Here is a 20,253-nt window from a genome sequence, read left to right as displayed (position 1 = left end):
TAGCGGGAACCGAACCCGGGTCTCTCAGGACCGCAGGCCGACGCTCTAACCGCTGAGCCAAACCGGCCAGGGCTAGAGGTTTATCTTTTGAAGAGAGTTAACATAAGGTATCTGGTCAGGGGGTCACCAGACACAGCTGAGGGCAAGGGCATAACTTAAACAATAGGGGACTAAGTTGAAGTTCACAGACTGAATGCTGAAATCCCCAGGTTAACCACCTCCTAGAATGTTGGCAGTGAGGCTGAGACTGAAAGTCTCCTAGCAATAATGATCCTATGAAGAACAAAGATCTAAAGATACTGACACTGGGGTTCCCCATATGACCCAGATAGATCACTTTACAATGGAAACCACAAAGAATCCTATCTAAACATACAAAGCTTCTAATAAACTTTTGGGTACCCTACTTTTAAATGTTTTTTATTGATTTGTTTTGTTTTGTTTTGTTTTTAGAGAGAGAGAGAAAGAGACAGCAACATCAATGTGAGAGGGAAACATTAATCAGCTGACTCCTACACGCCCCCTATTGGGGATCAAGCGTGCAATTCGGGCATGTGCCCTGATCACAAATCGAACCTGGACCTCTCAGTCCATAGGACAACACTCAATCCACTGAGCTACACCAGCCGGGCTGGGTACTCTATTTTTATTTATAGTTTTTATTTTTCATCCTCACCCGAGGTCATTTTTGCATTCTTCAGATAGAGCGGGAGGGAGAGGGAGGAAGAGAGAGAGAAACAGCAATGTGAGAGAGACACATCGAGTGGTCGCCACCCACATGGCTCTGTGGGGACAAACTGTAACTGAGGTACATGCCCTTAGTGGAAACTGAACCCAGGACTCTCTGATCTGTGGACTGACGCTCTAACCACTGAGCAAAATCAGCCAGGGTTGGGTACCCTTACTTTTAAAAGCCAACATTTTATATAGGGGTTAAAAAAATAAAGCAGCAGCTTGGAGGAAACAGACTATGCAGGAAGAACCCTTAAGAATATATCTGAAATAAAAATAAAAATACTCAAAAAAGATTTGGAAGCACCCCAAGTGTCCATCAGTGGATGAGTAGATTGAAAAAAAACCTAAGGTACATTTACACAATGGAATACTACTCAGTCATAAAAAAGGAAGAAAATCTTACCCTTAATGACAGCATGGATGGACCTGGAGAGCACTATGCTAAGTGAAATAAGCCAGTGAGAGAAGGACAAGTACCATATGATTTCACTCATATGTGGAATCTAATGAACAAAATAAACTAACAAGCAAAACAGAGACAGACTCATAGAGAGAAGGCTGACAGCTGTCTGGGTCAGGGGGTGGGGTTCTGGATACAGGGGTAGAAGAATTGAGTTAAAAAAAAGAAAAAAAAAGAAAAAAGAGAGCCCAGCTGGTGTGGCTCAGTGGTTGAGCGTCAACCCATCCATGCACCAAGAGGTCGCCAGTTCCATTCCTGGTCAGGGTACATGCCCAGGTTATGGGCCCAATCCCCAGTTGGGGACATGCAGGAAGCGGCAGATCAATGTTCTCTCTCATCAATGTTTCTATCTCTCTCTCTCAAAATCAATAAAGAAAAAAATAATAAAAAGAGAGAAATAAACCTCATGGACACATACAACAGTGTGGTGATTGCCAGGGGAAGGGGACTTGGGGGAGGTGGAAGAGGGTACAGGAGGGATAAATGATGACGGAAGTTGACTTGACTGGGGGTGGTGAACACACACAATACAGTGTACATATGAAGTCTTATGGAATTGTGCACCTGAAACCTGTATAATTTTGTTAACTAGTGTCACCCCAATATATTCAATAAAAAGAAAAAAAGAGTTTGAAAATAAAGGTGAAGAAATTGTCTTAGAATATAGAACCAGAGAGAGCGAGAGAAGAAAGAGAGAACTGAAAAAAAGGATGAAAAAAAAAAGAGAATTAGAGGAACAGGCTAACATCAAATAATAGAGGTCTTCCAGAAGGAGAGAAAACAGAGGGAAGAAAATCACTAACAAAATAATTTCAAGAAAATTTTACAGGACTAGAAGATACGAGTTTCCAGATTGAAAAGGTCCTGCCAATACTCTGCACAATGAACAAGAACACATGTAACACCAAGAGGCAGCATCAGGAAATTTCAGAATTCTTCAGACAAAGAGAAGTTTCCAGCTGCCAAACAGGGAGGGAAAAACAGTAAGATCAGGAATCAGAATGGCTTCTGACTTATCAATAGCAATTTTGGAAGGTGGAAGACAATGGAACATTCTATAGAATTCTATACACAGTTGAAGAGTTAATTGTGATTAGTGTCACTGTAATGACAGAATAGATATTTTCAGACAAAGAAGGTCTAAAAAAGTTGATCTCTCATGCATCCTTTCTCAGCAAGCCACAACAGAATGTGCTTTACCAACATAAGGGAATAAGCCAAGAAAGATTCTGGAATATGGAGAAGATCCACAGAAGCAAGAAGCTAAGGTAAGCCCCAGGAGATCCCAGCACAATAGCTGGGCATGGGAAAAGGTGGACAGTCCAGATTAGAGCAGATCAAAAGGCTTTAAAAAAGATTTCTGTTGGAAGATAAATTGGTAGAATATCTGATGCAATTGCATATCCTAAGGGGAGATGTAGACAACCAGAGAAAAGTATGGGCTTGATTTATTCATTCTAGAAAACAAAATGGAGTGTGGGAAAGGAGAAACAATCATAGTATATTTATATATTATTCGGCTCAGCTGTGAACAGTGTTTACATAGACATAATATTGTAAACACTGACTATTGATCTAACCAAATTACAATATAACCATGAAAGTGTGTATGAGTGTAGAAGGAATGAGAGCTAAATCCTCATTTTCATAATGAGGAGTCAATAGACAATGCCTAAAACTGAAAAATCAAGTAGAAACAAGACATGTTAATTAAAAATATAAAAACAGCACTGACCAGTTTGGCTCAGCAGTTGAGCATTAGCCTGTGGACCAGAGAGTCCCGGGTTCGGTTTCCGCAAGGGGCACGTACCACATAAATATATATATATATATATAATAGCTTATATATAAATATATTATATATATATATATATATATATATATATATAGCTTAGCTGGTGTGGGTCAGTAGTTGAACTTCAACCCCATACACCAAGAGGTCACCAGTTCGATTCCCGGTCAGGGCACATGCCCAGGTTGTGGGCCTGATCCCCATTGGGGGACATGCAGGAGGCAGCCAGTCAATGTTCTCTCTCATTGATGTTTCTATCTCTCTCTCCCACTCCTTTCCTCTCTCTCTAAAATCAATAAAGAAAAAAACAAAAAACAAACTAGCAGTATAAAGATAAATCCTATGGATTCCAAAAAAATATAATAAACAAATAAGGGGGTGATGTGCACAGCTAGAAGCATCCGGTTTTCATAACAAGCTTTGTTGAATTATTTGACTCTTTAAATTATATACATGTATAACTTGGGTGAAAGAGAAGGGAAAAAGTCCAAGGTAAACAGAAAAGCTGGTGGAAATAGGAAAAATTTTACAAACTAAAGTGAAAATAAAAACAAAAAAGCTTTGAACGTACATAATACACTCCAAGTATATTAATTATATAGAAAAGGAATATTCAGAAAACAAAAGATCTGTTAGAAATTAAAAGAAAAATAGAACTAGAAATCAAACTCAAAGACTTTCAGAAGACAGACATGGAAAATCACGAGATGGAAAATGTTAGAAGACAAACTCGTAAGAGACACAACACTACTACAGCTTTACTATCTGTAAGAGAACAGATTAAACAGAGGCAAGGAAATTATTTAAAGAATATTATATTTTCCCAAAATTGAATGACCCATCTTCAGACAAAAAGAGCACAGTAAGTACTCAGAACAATGCATGAAAAAGGATCCATACCTAGACGTCTCTTCAGGCAATTTCAGAAAATCAAGAATAAAGGGAAGATTCCAAACATTTCCAGAGAGCAAAAACAAGTCACCTGCAAAGGAATGTGACTCAAACCAACAACTACCTTCTCACTGACAACACTTGAATAATAGAAGACAATAGAGCATGTAGTAGGAAGGCTGAATAATGGTCCCCCAAAGATGCTCACATCCTAATCCCCAGAACCTGTGAATGTCACCTTCCATGGCAAAAGAACTTTGCAGATATAATTAAATTAAAGATCTGAAATGGGGATATCATAATAAATTAGCCAGATGACTCCAATGTAATCACAAAGTCCATTTGTAAGAGGGAGGCAGCAGGATCAGTCAGAAAAGGAGAGGCTGAAGTGATGGGCTTGGATTGCTGGTTTTGAAGATGGAAGATAGCCATGTGCCAAGGAATGCAGGCAGTCTCTAGAAGCTGGAAAAGACAAGGACACAGATGTTCCCCTAGAGCCTCCAGAAGCACAATCGCACTGACACCTTGTGGTTTTAGGACTTCTAACCTCTAGAACTGTAAGATAATAAATATGTGCCATTTGAGTACTAAACTTGTGGTAATTTGTTGCAGTAACAATAGTAAACCAAGGGCAGTACTTTCAAATTTTGAGGGAAAGTTTTTTTCCAACCTAAAATTTTAAACCCAATCAATTAAAATTCATCAATAAAGAATGAGGGCAGAGTATTTTTAAATCTACAAGAACTCACCTGGCCAGTGTGGCTCAGTGGTTGAGTACTGACCCATGCACCAAGAGGTCACCGGTTCGATATCCAGTCAGGGTACATGTCCAGGTTGTGGGTCAAAACCCCAGTGGGGGGCATGCAGGAGGTGGCCAATCAATGTTCTCTCTCATCAATGTTTCTATCTCCCTCTCCCTCTCCCTTCCTTTTTCTCTAAAATCAATAAAAGGAAATAAATAAATAAAATACATCTACAAAAACTCAGACAATCTGCTCTCCACGCATGTTTGGCAACAAATGGACAAAGCAAATGGAGATGAAGGGAGCACTAGTCCCAGAGAACAGACAGTTCAAACTGGAAAAATAAAAGAAAAGGCATGATTTAAAGTTTGGGGAAAATATAATTGATAAAACTGAGCCCTGGCCAGTTTGGCTCAGCGGTTAGAGCGTCAGCCTACGGTCCAGAGAGACCCGGGTTCGGTTCCCGCTAAGGACACATAACTCCGTTGCAGTCATGCGTGTGGCAACCACTCGATGTGTCCCTTTCACGTCGATGTTTCTCTCTCCCTCCCACTCTATCTGAACAAAAGATGGGAAGAAAAAAAAAAAAAAGATAAAACTGAGCTAGCTATAAGATATAGGGGGAGGGATTAGAGGTCTAAGAAAAAAATTATATAATAAATTAATAGTCTAAATGTGAAGCAAACTAAAATACAGCATGATGTTAAGCAATTGATGGAGGTTAATAAAAGATCTACTTAAACTAGGATCTAGGAACTTGAACTAAACTAGGAACATTCTCTTTTGAGTGGCCTAGGAGCCATGACTGGGAACACAAAGAAAAGAGACAGTAATTTTCCAGTTCTTCTCTGCCCTAGTATTATACCATATTTACATGGTAATAACGCTGTAAATATTTTTGGTTTATTGGTTTTCAACTCCTGGAGTCAACATATGGATAAAGTGCTAAAATCCTTCTTGTAGTTGTAGGGCAGAATGTAAAACTGGAGTGAAAAAAAGATGTAATGACTATTTCCTAACTTACCCTCAAAATTTCTACTACCTCCTCCCCTATTCCTCATTAGCAATTTATTAACTTAGTTTCTACTTCAAAGAAAACAACGAGCAAAAGAGAATTTTCACAGACTCCTACCTATCTGTGCCTTTTTTTTTTTTTTTATCCTCACCCGAGGAAATTTTTCCATTTTTTATTCAGATAGAGTGGGAGGGAGAGAGAGAGAGAAACATCGACGTGAAAGGGACACATCGAGTGGCTGCCACCCACACAACCCAACCAGGGCCGGGGACAAACTGCAACCGAGGTACACGCCCTTAACGGGAACTGAACCCGGATCTGTCTGGACCGCAGGCCAATGCTCTAACCACTGAGCCAAACCGGCCAGGGCTGTGTCTATTTATATATATCTTCTCACCTTTCGATACAGTTAAACTGTCCACACTGCTATTCAAGGCCACCTTTCTTGTGCACTGGCCCCATTTCCACTTACCTACGCAAGGACATTGCTATGGCAGATAGCCCTCCTCTCCTGCATCAATTTCCCCCTTTGTGAGTCCTTCTCATCATGTTATTTACTTCATCTCAAAAACAAACCAAACACTTCTCGACTCCACATCCTTCTCCATCTAATGTCCCATTTCTCTGCTCCCCTTTAAAGCAACATCCCTGGAAACAGTAGTCTGTACTCACGGTCTCAAATCCCTTTTCCCTATTTTCTCATGAATCCATTCCCTCCCACTTCATCCAAATTGCACATCAAGGTCACAGATGACCACCATGTTGCAAAATTAAATGTTCAATTCTCAATCCTCATTTACCTAACCTGTCTGGCACATTCTCACCTTTCAAACTAGAGAATAAATAGATATAAACAAAGTATCTAAAATTACAGAAGTAAAACAGAAATAGAATGAGACTGAATATAGGGCAAAGGATTCTTATTTTCCAGAATACTTCTATGCTATTATATTCATGTATAATTTTAATAAAATGATTTAAGAATAGATTTTAAGCCCTGGCCGGTTTGGCTCAGCGGTTCGAGCATCCACCTGCGGTCCAGAGAGACCCGCTAAGGGCATGTACCTCGGTTGCAGTTTGTCCCCGGCCCTGGTTGGTCGTGCGGGTGGCAGCCGATGTGTCCCTTTCACATCGATGTTTCCCTCTCTCTCTCTTCCTCTCTCTCCCTCCCACTCTGTCTGTACAAAAAATGGAAAAATGTCCTCGGATGAGGATTAAAAAAAAAAAAAGAATAGATTTTAAGCCCTGGCTGGTATGGCTAGTGGTTAGAGCATCGGCCCATGGAACAAAGAGTCCTGGGTTCGATTCCAGCCAAGGGCATGTACCTCGGTTGCAGTTCGTCCCCGGCCCCGGTTGGAATTGTGTAGGTGGCAACCAATTGAGGTGTCTCTCACATCGATGTTTCTCTTTTTCTCCCTCCCTCTTGTTCTATCTGAACATAAACAGGAAAATATCCTCGGGTAAGGATTTTTAAAAAAGAATAAATTGTAAGACATAAATAACAATAAAGTAGAATAAAAGCATCTTATGCAATGGTTAGGTTCTAAAGTCTGAGCATAAAGCAAAAAATCAAGTTCTGACAAAACTACTTTAAAAATCCCTAATATTGCCCGGCCGGTGTGGCCCAGTGGTTGAGCATTGGTCCATGCACAAGAGGTCGCCGGTTCGATTCCCGGTCAGGGCAAATGCCCAGGTTGTGGGCCCAATCCCCAGTGGGGAGCATGCAGAAGGTAGCCAATCGATGTTCTCTCTCATTGATGTTTCTATCTCTCTCGCCTTCTCCCTTCCTCTCTCTCTAAAATCAATAAAGAAAAAAAAAATCTTTTAAACAAAGAAAAAAAAATCCTTAACATTGCCTGTGAAGTTCAGCATCATGCTTTCTCTCCACTAGTTCAACATAGTCAGTTTCTCCCCTCAAACACTAGAACATGAAGCTAGTTCACTGACTGAACAAATGACTGTGTTTAGGGACCACACTGTACTAAGACTGCATGCTGTAACTTTAAACACTAGATTCATAGTCTGTCTGTTGAGAGGTATTCAGGAACAAAAAAATAACTGATCCAAAACCAGATTCCATCTGCCCTCTCATGCTTACTCCAGGGCACTCGCTCATTCAGTAAAATGGCAGGCAAAATTGCTGGCACTATTTAAGCTGTTTCCCTCTCCCTTCCTCTTTTTCTTTTGGCCAGGCACATAGTGAAAGGTGAGTTAATTAAATGTCCATACAAAGAGGCTCCAATATACAGGAATGTGTACAACTTCACCGTGAATAACGGGTAGTGATCCTACTTGGAAATCCTATGAACTACTACAAGCCAGGGTTGTGGGCTTCTCTAACTCATTACTATTAAAGATTGCTTCTGAAACCAAAGACAACTCTAATTCCTAACAAACCCAAAACAGCAAATTTTCTGACCAGACTGGTTTCAGTAGTTTGAACCTTTCACAGCTCCATGACCCATCTAAGTCTCATCTTTCCAGGGTAGGTGGAATCACTGCGGGAGAATCTGACACTCCTCCTGGTTCCACTAGTTGATTCCTTTGGAAAAGCACTTGCTCTGTGATCCAGCTTTACTCTCTACATAATATACCTAATTAACCAAGTTGGACAAAATAGGTAGTAGCTCAAGAGGGACCTAAAGTCTTCCTACACAGAGCTCTTTTTAAAATTTTTTTTATCCTCACCCGAGGACATTTTTCCATTTTTGTTCAGAGTGGAAGGGAGAGAGAGAAAAGAGGGAGAGAGAAACATCGACATGAAAGGGACACATCAAGTGGCCGCCTCCTGCACAACCCCAACCAGGGCCGGGGATGAATCGCAACCGAGGTACATGCCCCTGACTGGAATCGAACCCGTAACTCATTGCTCTGCGGGCCGACGCTCTAAGCGCTGAGCCAAACCTGCCAGGGCTCATTTTTTTAATAAATAGGCAAAACATAGGATATATTTCACTGCTAAGTCAACAGGTATTATGTAAATATCAAACAGAAAGTTATCAAGAAATGAATGCCTTCATTTGCCACCTACAGTTTAAGAAAAATAAGATCCATAATACTCTGTGGTGGCATGAGTTCAGGAAAATAACTTACAGATGAGAATTTCAATTGTTACAATTCTTCTAGGGCCAATTTCTCAACATATTCAAAAACACGTTAAAAAAAAAAAATACCATACAATCCCTTGTACTAGCAACTGCATTTCCAGCGAATGTAAGTCTGTGCTGTCCAATACAGTATCCACTAGCCACATGTGGGTATTGAGCACTCAAAATCTGGTTAGTCCAAATTTTGAGATGCACTGTAAATGTAGTATACACTTGGGATTTCAAAGACTTAACATAAAAAAAATATACATAAATATCTCATTTATATTTATATACTGACATGCTAAAATTATAACAATTTTTTTGATATATTGAGTTAAATAAAATATTACAAAAATTAATTTTACCTCTTTCCTTTTACTTTTTAAATGTGGTTACTAGACAATTTAAAATTACATATGTGGCTTGCATTATATTTCTATTAGACAGTGCTACTTTTAGACAAATTGCACAAATATGTATGTACAAGGATGTTTATCAAAGCATGCTTTATAAATGTGAAAAACTAGAATAAACCTAAGCATTCATCAATACATATTGGTTAAACAAACTGCAGTAAATCTATAAAATGGAATATTCTGTAGCCACTGAAAACGCTGATGTTCATCTAAATATATTGACATGAAATGATATATTAAGTAGAAAAAATAAGCTTATAAAATAGTACATATTTATAACATTCCATTTTTGTTTTAAAAACGGGTTTGTGTATAAGCACAGAAAAAGGTCTGAAAGGATATTCATCAAAATGACAACCGTGATTACCTCTGGGCAGCAGAATTACAGGTAATTCTTATTTTCTTCTTTATGCATTTCCAGAATTTTTGAAGCAAGCACAACATAATTTTATAATTAGAACAGTAAAGCTATTTTAAAAAACGATAGCCATTGGCTGAAACAAAAAGATCAAACTTACATCATCTTGGCTAGATGAAATACAAGGTGATAAAAGTCCTTAATCCGACACAGTGCTGCTCTTGGAGAAGGTTGCAAGTACCTTTGTCCCAAGCAATACTTAAACCTATTCCAAGTAATTAAGGCTATTTCAGGGTTCTACAGATCGTTTGTGAGAACTCTGCCATGAACCCATAGAGTGTTAATTGAGAGAATACTGAAATAGATGTTCATGAATTTGTCACCTAAGGCAACTAAGTAATTAAAAAAGGGAGGAGTTCACTGATAATATTGGTTGCCTATGGGATAGAGAACTGGGTAGAGGGAGTAGTGGGAAGAAAGATTCTATATAGTCATGTCTTTTGAATTGTAAGTCATGTGAATATACTGCCTACTTAAAAATAAATAAAATTTAAAAACAAAACAGAAATATTATCAAGCCCTGGCCTGTTTGGTTCAGCGGTTGGGCATTGGCCTGCAGACCAGAGAGTCCCGGGTTCGGTTCCCGCTAGGGGCATGTACCACCAAAAAAAAAAAAAAGAATTATTATCAAGACTCTGTGGTTGCCTACGACTTACTCAAAATTTTAGAAGTTATTCTTTAAGGTATCTATTAGTGCGGAGGTCAAATAAGCATTACAATATTTAGTCTATTCAAGTCAAAATAGTTGAGGGGCCAGTACAAGGGCCACAGAGAGATAACAGAATGAGTATGAACTATACCTGGGAAGATGAAGAGTGGCAAACAAAATTTATTTATAATAGAATTTGTTTTTACACTCAAGTAAGAAATTCCAACACTGCTTCTATATTTATATTACATTATACTGTGTTCTTGGATTTTTTGCTTATGGGAAATATCAAAATGTCAACCATTGTTTCTATTAAAGGTCTTTAATGATATTACATTTTGGACCTGTAATGAAACATGGTGCTCACTGCAGTTTGTAATGCATCTCATTAAATACATTAATAACATGCATTTCACTAAAAGGTCAACTTATTATGGCTAAAGTTTGGCTTTCCTTTAATCACTTCATTTAAAGCTATAGAGAAAACTCTGAAAAAGATAGTAGAGTGTACCTGTTACAGAAATGCTCTCTCAATTCCCCCAATACATTCAAATCAGTTATGCGTATTAAGAAATCATTGCTGCTCTGGCCAGTGTGGCTCAGTTGGTTGGGCATTGTCCCGTGCACCAAAAGGTCACTGGTTCGATTCCCAGTCAGGGCACATGCCCCGGTTTCAGGTTTGGTCCCCAGTTGGGGTGTGTGCAAGAGGTAGCCAATTGATGTTTTTCTCTCTCTCTAAAAATCAATAAAAACATATTTTTTAAAAAAGAAATTGTTAACGTTTTTATGTGAAAGAATGGTATTGTGATTTTATTAAGTCCTTTTCTTTTAGAGATACATGCTGATTTACTGATAAAATAACAGAATATCTATTATTTGCTTCAAAATAATCCAGAAGGGGAGAGTTAGTATAAGCATAGATGAATAAGTTGGGCTGTGAGTTAATAATTACTTAGCTGGTAACACTATATGAGTTCATTGTACAATTCTCTCTACTTTTATACAGGTTTGATATATTCTATAATGAAAAGTTTTAAATAATTCATTATGAGTTTTCCTTAAGTAACTTGCCCTCTTCCTTATATTGTTGCTACCAACATAAAAGACCTGCCTCCTAATACTGTAGAACTTTTAAAAAGAAAATCAGAGAAAAAGCTAATCTTTTTAGAGAAATGGTTTTGTGCATAGAAAATCCCTTAATTTTGCTAAGGTTACTTCATAACTTGCTACTTATGCTGCTACTAAAATATCAAAAAATGTCTCTGAAATTATTTCATAGTTCCAGAGTTAATTACCAACATGTAACATCAAGGTGACTGGGGACTAAGTGCATGTATGCGTTGCAGAAGGAAGGAGATATTTGTTTAGTTTCTGAAAAGTTTAGGACACTGAAGGTACAAAAACATGCTCAGAAGTTTATTGTGGCTAAAATATAGCTGAAAGGCTGCTGTTTTAGAGACTATTGTTAGGGCTATGAGGATAAATGACAGTGCCAAGGAGAGGATATATCAAGAAAACACTACCTGAGAACATTATCCTCAATGCAATGAAACTGACATTGGGAGCATAAAAGAGGAGTCTGAGATGAGAAGAAATCAGAAAGGCAAGAGAACTCAAACAGCATATGTAGTGTTACCACCACCAAAGGGAAATAATTCAAGAAAAGATTGAAAGTTTCAGGGAGGCAGTATGCCAGGTTTGGCAATAAGGAAATCTCTGCTTACCTTCCATAAGCATAAGAAGCAGAAGCTGAATTATAAGTATTACAGTAGAATATAACACTACCTACTTTCCAGAAAAATAGTTAATTTAAGTTATATAGGGAAGCCTGGATGGTGTGGCTCAGTGGTTGAGCATCGACCCATGCACCAAGAAGTCGCCAGTTCGATTCCCAGTCAGGGCACATGCCCAGGTTGTGGGCCAGATCCCTAGTGGGGGGCATGCAGAAGGCAGCCAATCGATGTTCTCTCTCATCGATGTTCCTATCTATCTCTCCCTCTCCCTTCCTCCGTCTCTCAAATCAATAAAGAAAAAAAATTTTTTTAATTATATAGGGAAGCCCTGGCAAGTTTGGCTCAGCAGTTAGCGCATCGGCCTGTGGACCAAAGAGTTACGGGTTCGATTCCCAGTCAAGGACATGTGCCTTGGTTGTGGGTTCGATCCCCAGCCCTAGACAGAGTTGTTCAGGAGGCAACCAATCAATGTGTCTCTTTCACATCAATGTTTCTCTCTCTCCCTCCCACCCTATCTAAAAAATAACAATGAAAAAATATCCTCAGGTGAGGATTAAAAAATAAATACATAAATAAACTATATCAGGTATATGCATACTAATAAAAAATAAAAAAACACTGAAGACAATGGAGATGATAGTTTGTTACAATGACGACCATCATTCGCATAGCTGAACATTGCCAAATGCCTCTTTCAGCAGAAACACACCCATATCTAACATTTGTGGTGTGCTACATGCCAGATACTGTGCTAATGCTTTATATTACATCCTTTAATCCTCCTCACACCTTATCATCACCATTTTAGTGTGATAAGTAACTTGCCCAAGGTCACAGAGATGGAATCTAAATCAAGGCAGTCTGATTTTAGCTACTGTATAACCAAGCAAACTGAAAAGAGATTTAGTTAAAGACAGTAAGTTCTAGTGTGTGTTTGAGGTCAACACAAATTTAGCTTATGTTCCACACTAGCTTTATCACACAGTATAAATTCTTCATCCAGAGTAATGTAGTCAAGAAATTTTTCTTAAACTCTGTTTACCTAGACAGGGAGGTATATAACATATTATGTCATATTGTCATAAGCAGGTTGAAAACAAACAAAAATTAACTACCTGTCAGATGTGCAGAAATTCTGATTAGGAAACTCCCTGCTCTCCCACCTTAGAATATGGGATACCAAACAAACATTCCTTTCTTCTCCCTCTTCTACCAAAACCCACCCTGTCTCAGATTAACTGAAGTTCACCAATGAGGCAAAGAGGCAATTGGTAAAATACAAAATAAACAAAAACATAAAAATTATCAGAACTGTTAAATAACATTAAAATAGCTAAAGACACTAAATTGTATCCAAGAATAAAAATGTATCCATTTACTTGATATTGACCAACCCCTAAAATATCAGTATTTTAAGAAGACCCCCCACACACACAAAAAAAGGGAAAGGCTCAAGCAAGAAGAGTAATAAGTAACAAAATGGAAAAAGCCTTTAGCAAACATTTCAGACATTTCATCTAGAGCAGTCTAGGACTCATTCCAAGGCAAACCAGGAATTAGGGTATTAGGATATCAAAAATAGCAGAGAACTATTCCAAAAATCTCAAAAATTTTGAAAACTGCCAATCTATCATTTATGTAAAGGAAGAAGGGGGAAGAGCTGGGAGAGGGGCTATAAAAGACCCACCTTCACAGTACCTGCAGGGTTCCTGAAGGATTAATTGGCCAACTAGGCCTTTCCCATAGGAAACAGACTTCAAGTATGGTAGGACATACAATCTAAAGACCAGACTCCAGGAATTAATTTCTAATTAAACCAGGTATTTTCCCACATGAAAGGTTCACAGTATCCCCTTCCCTAGAAATCCTACATCTTTATTTTGAATGATTCGAGGTGATTCTCCCTAAAGGCAGATACCAAATCAGATACCCTTTTCGGGTCCCTTCGCAAAGGAAGCAGTTGGTGTGGCTCAGTGGTTGAGCATTGACCCATGCACCAAGAGGTCATCAGTTCGATTCCTGGTCAGGGCACATGCCCAGGTTGTGGGCCCGATCCCCAGTGGGGGGCCTACAGGGGGCGGCCAATCGATGTTCTCTCTCATCAATGTTTCTATCTCTCTCTCTCCCTCTCCGTTCTGAATCTCTCTCTAAAAATCAATAAATACAATAAATAAAGAGCAAAAGAAAACACTAAGTCCCAGCATGTAAATAAGGAATAGCAATACCAATCACAGTGCACTACCCCCAAATCTACCCCAGTCCTTTGGTGCCACTGGGCACACAGGCATACAGCACACAGGAGGCAGTGTGGTGCGGAAGGAAGACTGAGATGAAAACCTGGAGTTTTCTCTCTGCCATGCAGGAACAAGCTCTGTAACTCTGGGCAACTTGTTCTCTCTAGGCCATAGTTCTCTCTATAAAACGAGGGGACTGGGAACCAAAACGTTTCTAAATTTTTTTCTTCTAAAATTTTTGGCTTTCATAGCTCAGCAATTCTCTTCTGAAACTTTTTCCTCCTTCTGCAGTCATCATCTTTCCTTACTCTATGTAACCCAAAGGAAGATAAGAATAAGATCATTTTAGCATGTTATAGAAATGTCCCAACAACAACAAAAAAGGGCATCTTTTAAGTATTTGGTACAACCAACTTAAATGAACTGAGTTTAGTCATTCCTTCCCTCCCTTTCATTCTATAACAGTAGATTTTCAAAGAGTATTCTCTGAGCATTAAAAGAAGTAACTCAGAAAGCCAAGGAGAAGGGGAGGGGCAGGTAAAGAAAAAGCAGAATAGACATGACTCAAGCACCCAATCCATGTCAACCAAAGTTATCTTCATTTGATAAAAAAATTAGATTGCTTTTTTAAAGTTAAAAACTACTATTTTATACCATGTTATCATTAAAACCACATCTTTTCTTCATCAACTCTGTGGTGTTGCAAGGTACCCCAATATGGCATAAGTATTCTTACTATTTTTTAGGGCGCTGGCAAATTCTGGGCCACCTCTGTCCTTGAAAACAGGGAAAACATCTGGTTGAGGAAGCTGATTGGTAGTCAACAGAGCTTTTTGTAGTTTGATCCTTCCTTCTAAGAGCTGGTCCCACAGTGCTGAGAAAGAAATAAGAATTCCATTCCTCAGTTATACAATCTTCCTGGGGAGGGGAGAGGAGGGGGTAACGGGACAGGAAATCATACCAGTCTCTGAGCAGCACAGCTTTATCACAGTTTCATGCCGTGCAAATATTCTCTATTATAGGAAATAAATTCAGTATCTTGGAAGCAAATGTTTGCTACATGAGAGAGAATGCTAAAGCCCAAAGAGAGAAGAAAACACCCTTCTCTTCAATCTTCCACAGTTGCTGGAAGTACTAGAGCAGAACCAGCTAAGCAGCTCAGGGTAGAAATGGCTGGCTAAGCACAGAGGAATGGGGCTTTAGGCTTCTAGGTAAGTGGGGCATGTCGCAAACTAATTGGAAGGACACAGGAGAGAGTGAACAGCCAAAACCAAACAAACAAACAAACAGACAAAAAGGACATCAAATGCAGACACTTTGAAAAATAAGCAAACAGCAAACCATGTACAAACCTATCTGGTTCTTCACAGCTCTGCCTTTCTCCACTTCCTCGGAAACTTTGACACTGGAGAAGGTCATCACCATACCATCATCTTCACTGTTCCTGTCTTCAGCCCTGTCTTCCTCACAGGTACCTTCTAAGTCTTCTTCACCATCCCCTTCCTCCATGCCACTCTCATCTTCTTCATCTTCTTCCTCTTCACTGCTACCAAGGTCATCCATTCCCTCAGTGAATTTTTCAAAGTCACTGATATTCTGGATACTGAAGCCTGGCGTTTTCCCAGAGTGGCTTCTGCTCCCCTTCCTCCAGGCCAGACTATTGTCCCCATCATCACCACACTCCTGTTCCTCAACAGCACTCGTTACATCCTCATCAGATTCCTCCAGACCCAGCACCTCTGAATCGCCATCTCCAGACTCTTCCTCATCAGATATTTCCTTGTCTAAACAAGGAAAAGAAAGAAAAACAAGGAGAGAAGAAGGAAAAAATGGATTTACCTTAAGGCAAATACTAGACCATATTATTCATTTCATCTAAAGGACCATAGTAGTTATAAAAAAAAGTACATTGTACTCGACTCAATAAATATTTATTACACATCTACTATCTGTAAAATGCTAACAGAGAAGTAAAGATGAATAAAACATATAAATCCCATTCTAACAAAAGGTTCTAATGAGAAAGACCCATAAAACTATAATACAGAAAAGACTTATAAGTGCTTTGACAAAGTTTTGATACTCCAGAGAAGGGGAAAATTTTAACTGTGGGGCAAGCACATTTAAGCAAACCTATCAGGAAGAGATAGTCAGATTTTAACAGGTGTAAGGAATTACCAGTTTTCCCAAACCTGCATCTAAAAAAGTATAGGTTATCATTAACTATCCCAAATGCACAATCTCTATCACACAAGTGTACACCCTATTTAGTATATTTAATAAGCACCTATTATGAGCCAGGTAGAGAAAATACTAAGGAATGACAAATAGAATGTGGTATCTATGAGGAGGGCTTCATAGTCTAGTGGGAGTGGTAGATACGCATACCAATAATTATGTTTCAATGTCATTAGCACACTATATAGAGAAGGAACCACTTAACTCCCTGGAAAGGTGAGAGATGGCTTCATGTGTAGGAGGAGACATTACATAAGTAAACAGCTCATCAGACAGAGAACGGAGAAAGAAAAGAGAAAACAGCATATGCAAAGGTCCAGCACCATAAAAGTATACTGGAGTACAGAATGGTAGGAGATAAGCCTACAGAGTTGACCAGGGACCAAATCAGGAGTCTTACTTTTAATAGGAAGGAGTTTGAACTTGACCCTCCAGTAAATGGAATGTTAGTTATGGTTCCTGGTTAAAAACATTCCTGCCCTGTCTAGTTAGGCTCAGCAGTTGGAGTGTCAGCCTGTGGACCAGAGAGTCCCAGGTTCGGTTCCCACTAAGGGCACATACCTCAGTTGCAGTTTGTCCCCGGCCCCGGTTGGGGTCGTGTGGGTGGTGGCCATTCAATGTGTCTCTCTCACATCGATGTTTCTCTCTCTCCCCCTCCCATTCTGTCTGAAGATAAATGCAAAAATGTCCTCGGGTGAGGATAAAAACAAAGAAAAAAAACATTCCTACAGCCCTAGCCAGTTTTGCTCAGCGGTTAGAACCCATGGACCAAAGGGTCTCGGGTTGGATTTCCAGTCAAGGGCAAGCACCCAGGTTGCAAGTTCCATCCTGTCCCAGGTCAGGGGTTGTGCAGGACGCAACCAATCAATGTGTCTCTCTCATACTGATGTTTCCCTCTCTCTCTTTCACCCTCTCTCTCCCTCCCTCCCTTCCATTCTATCTTAAAAAAAAAAGTCAATAGAAAAATATCCTCCAGTGAGGATTAACCAAAAGAAGAAGGAAAAGAAACATTCCTACAGAATACTAATTAAATGTACAGATCTTGGAGTCAGACTGCCTTATTTGAGTCCAGCATCTTCCACTTACTACCTGTAAGACATTGAGCAAGTTACTTAACCAATCTGTCCCTCAATTTCTTTATCTGTAAAATGGGACTAAATAGTACCAACCTCACAAGGCTACAGGGATGATTAAATGAGATGATACATATAATGATAATGGTGATAACATTTTTTGAGAACTTATGTGTCCTAGGCTCTTAAAACTTAAAGGGCTTACCACAGTGCCTGACATGACACATGGTGAGAGTTCAACAAATGTTATAATGTTTGTCTCATATTGGTCTCTTTATCAGTCTCTAGGCTAAGAATGTTAAAAAGCTTATCAGAAACTCCCCAGACCTACATCAAGGACTAAATCACACATATGTCATAACCTAAATAAAAATTTCTGTTATATTATCTGTGGATTTTCAACAAAGCAACTCTGATTTCTCTAATGAAAAACAAATGACATTCACTCAATAATTACCATATCCAGCCCCTTCTTCCACTCTGCTTTAAAACTATAAACTCACATCTTCTAACGCTCTTGCAGGGAATAGGGAAGGATTGTGTTACTTTTACAATGGCAAAAATGAGTTTCACAAATTAATATCACACAGTGACCCAATGCAAGACTGAAAAACTGACAGAAAGGGATCAAAATCCCTGAATACCATGCTCTTCAGAGGCAACACTTTCTCAATGCACAACCCTCTTCAATATCCCATGTGCATTACCTTTTCTCTCACTGCATTTTATTGTGAACTACTAGTCTAAACATAAGGAGTGTGGCAACTTAATAGCTCCAGGGTTTAGATTCCTTGTGAAGTGAAACTAAGTACCTCTAAGGCCCTTTCTAAAGCCATTATCAATGGTCTCTTCTTGCAAAATTCATTAAAAGAGCGGGGGAATTTTAACCCTAGAAAAAAATTAGGGAAGAAAGAGAAAGAATACCATGCAAAACACACACACATACACAAACATGCAAATATATCCACTCACCAGATGAACCTGACAGAGGATGTTCCCACTGGTCTTCCTTCCAAGCTTTTCTAGAGGTGGTCTTGCCAAAATACCTTTTGTCTGTGTCCAAGAGGGAGGCTGATGCCAGTTTTCGAATGCTACCCACAGCCAGGAAGTCACCTTCCCCATCCTCTCCTTCATCAAACCTGTCAATCACTCTGGCAGCAGTGGCTGTGGGGGAGGGGGAAAGTAATCAGAATCTCCAGGTCAGAAGGAACTTTAATGGTAACCCTGTCCAACCCTTTCCACTCATACTTGAATGTCCTCTATGAACTTCCAGGTACAGGGAACTCATTCCCTCCTAAGGTAGACCTCTATCTTATTGCTGTTCTTGAACAGAAAGTTGACTCTGAACCTACTAGTAGGATATATTTCTATGCCTTGGATCATATAAAACTAGTGTAATTCCTTTTCCATGTATGACAGTCCCTCAACTATTGTAAGTCATCTATCATCATCTTCTGTCCTCACCCCATCCTATCCCCCAGGGAGTTTTTTCGTTTATCCAGGGAACTGGAGAAACAGCCCCAGTTCCTTCAACTGATACTCCTGAGACCCAGTGCAGCACTCACATTTATCCTTCATTATTCTCCCTTCCTCACGCTTCTCTGGTTCAAGTCTAAAGCAGGATTACTCACTCTCAACGAGACCTTGACCAGAGCTGATAGAACCGAGTCTCAGCCCCTGAGCAAGCGCCTTGAGGTCTACAGAGGCTTAAAACACCATTGAAATCTACTTCTCACTTCTTTCTCCAAGTAAGTTCTTAGGAACACGCAGAGTTTAAAAAACGGATGAGACTGCCTTCTCCTCATTTCTAATGAAATTCCTGTTAAGAGCATCCTGAAAGATAACTTCCAACCTGCTACCAGCCTCTGGCTCCCTGCGACAGCCCCTGCCCGGACCAAGTTAACCAAGCCCAAGTCCGCGGGATGCTCCGCCCACCCGAGCACCAAGTTTATGGGGCGCGTCAGAAGCCGCAGCCGTCCTCCGGTGCCCCGGGCACCGCTCCGGGAGGCAGCTTTCCTCCCTAGAAGAGTAAGGATGCCGACCCTCACACGCGGCCCGGGGCCGCACGGGGCCGGACCCACCGCTCTGCACGTGGCCTTGTTCCAGCCTCACCCTCCTCCGGGTCGGCCTCTGGATCCGCCTCGCGTGGCCGCGGGTTCAACAGCTGTTCCAGCTGCAGCGCTAGGGGCTGCGGCCCCGCCATCGTCACCAGGTCTCACTCCGCTCCGCGCCGCGCACGTAAATGTGCGGCCCCAGCCCGGGACGCTGTCTCCCCGCCGGGTCCTCTCGCCGGGAGACTACTCTCCAGCCCAGCCAGGAACCGCGCGGAGTCGCGCGCCCAGCTCAGGGATGGCAACTTCCGGAAGGCGCTCGGGCGGGGGCGGGGCCTTCGCGTCACTCCTAGAACGAAGGCGGAAGCGCGCGGGAGACTGAAGGGATCGTCGCGGTCTGGCCGCGTGTGCGCGTGCGCGTGCGCCGAAGGGGTGTGTTGGGGGCACGCGGGAACGCGCAAGGGTTCGTGGCTGACGCCAGCGCTCTGCAAGGATTGTGATGAGAGCGGCCGTTGTCCCCTTGAATAAAATATACCTAAAGATTTGTCCGAGACTTGCTTAGAAATAAAGTACAGTGTAGCCGTGATCCATGGCGGCTGATTTGGAAAGAAGGAGGGAGTAAAGCGTAAGCGTCTCGAGCCCCAGGTGCGCTTTCAGGCATGCCACAGATTGGGACCAAAAGCAGGTCTTGCATTTCATATTTTGGAGGGGCCGGG

The 20,253-nt window shown here is 40.5% G+C and overlaps 1 protein-coding gene across 2 annotated transcripts in view; it reads right to left on the bottom strand.

The window, feature by feature from the left end:
* The window catches only part of AATF (apoptosis antagonizing transcription factor), a 102,541-nt gene extending 82,616 nt beyond the window's left edge, over window positions 1-19,925 (bottom strand). Inside the window, exons 1-4 of one of the 2 annotated variants that reach the window (XM_036269294.1) lie at window positions 19,599-19,925; window positions 18,459-18,650; window positions 15,528-15,959; window positions 14,912-15,049 (exon numbers count right to left, since the gene is read on the bottom strand). In XM_036269294.1, the coding sequence (XP_036125187.1) occupies window positions 14,912-15,049; window positions 15,528-15,959; window positions 18,459-18,650; window positions 19,599-19,689 (853 nt within the window). In that variant the 5' untranslated portion in view covers window positions 19,690-19,925. The remainder of the gene's footprint in view (window positions 1-14,911; window positions 15,050-15,527; window positions 15,960-18,458; window positions 18,651-19,598) is intronic. The other variant, XM_036269295.1, reaches the window with a different exon arrangement.
* Between the last annotated feature and the right edge of the window lie 328 nt (window positions 19,926-20,253).

This window comes from Molossus molossus, unplaced genomic scaffold (assembly GCF_014108415.1).
Source record: "Molossus molossus isolate mMolMol1 unplaced genomic scaffold, mMolMol1.p scaffold_m16_p_19, whole genome shotgun sequence".
NCBI classification, from domain to species: Eukaryota; Metazoa; Chordata; class Mammalia; order Chiroptera; family Molossidae; genus Molossus; species Molossus molossus.
The sequence above is the reverse complement of the archived record's forward strand: the minus strand, read 5'-3'. Positions and strand labels throughout refer to the sequence as shown.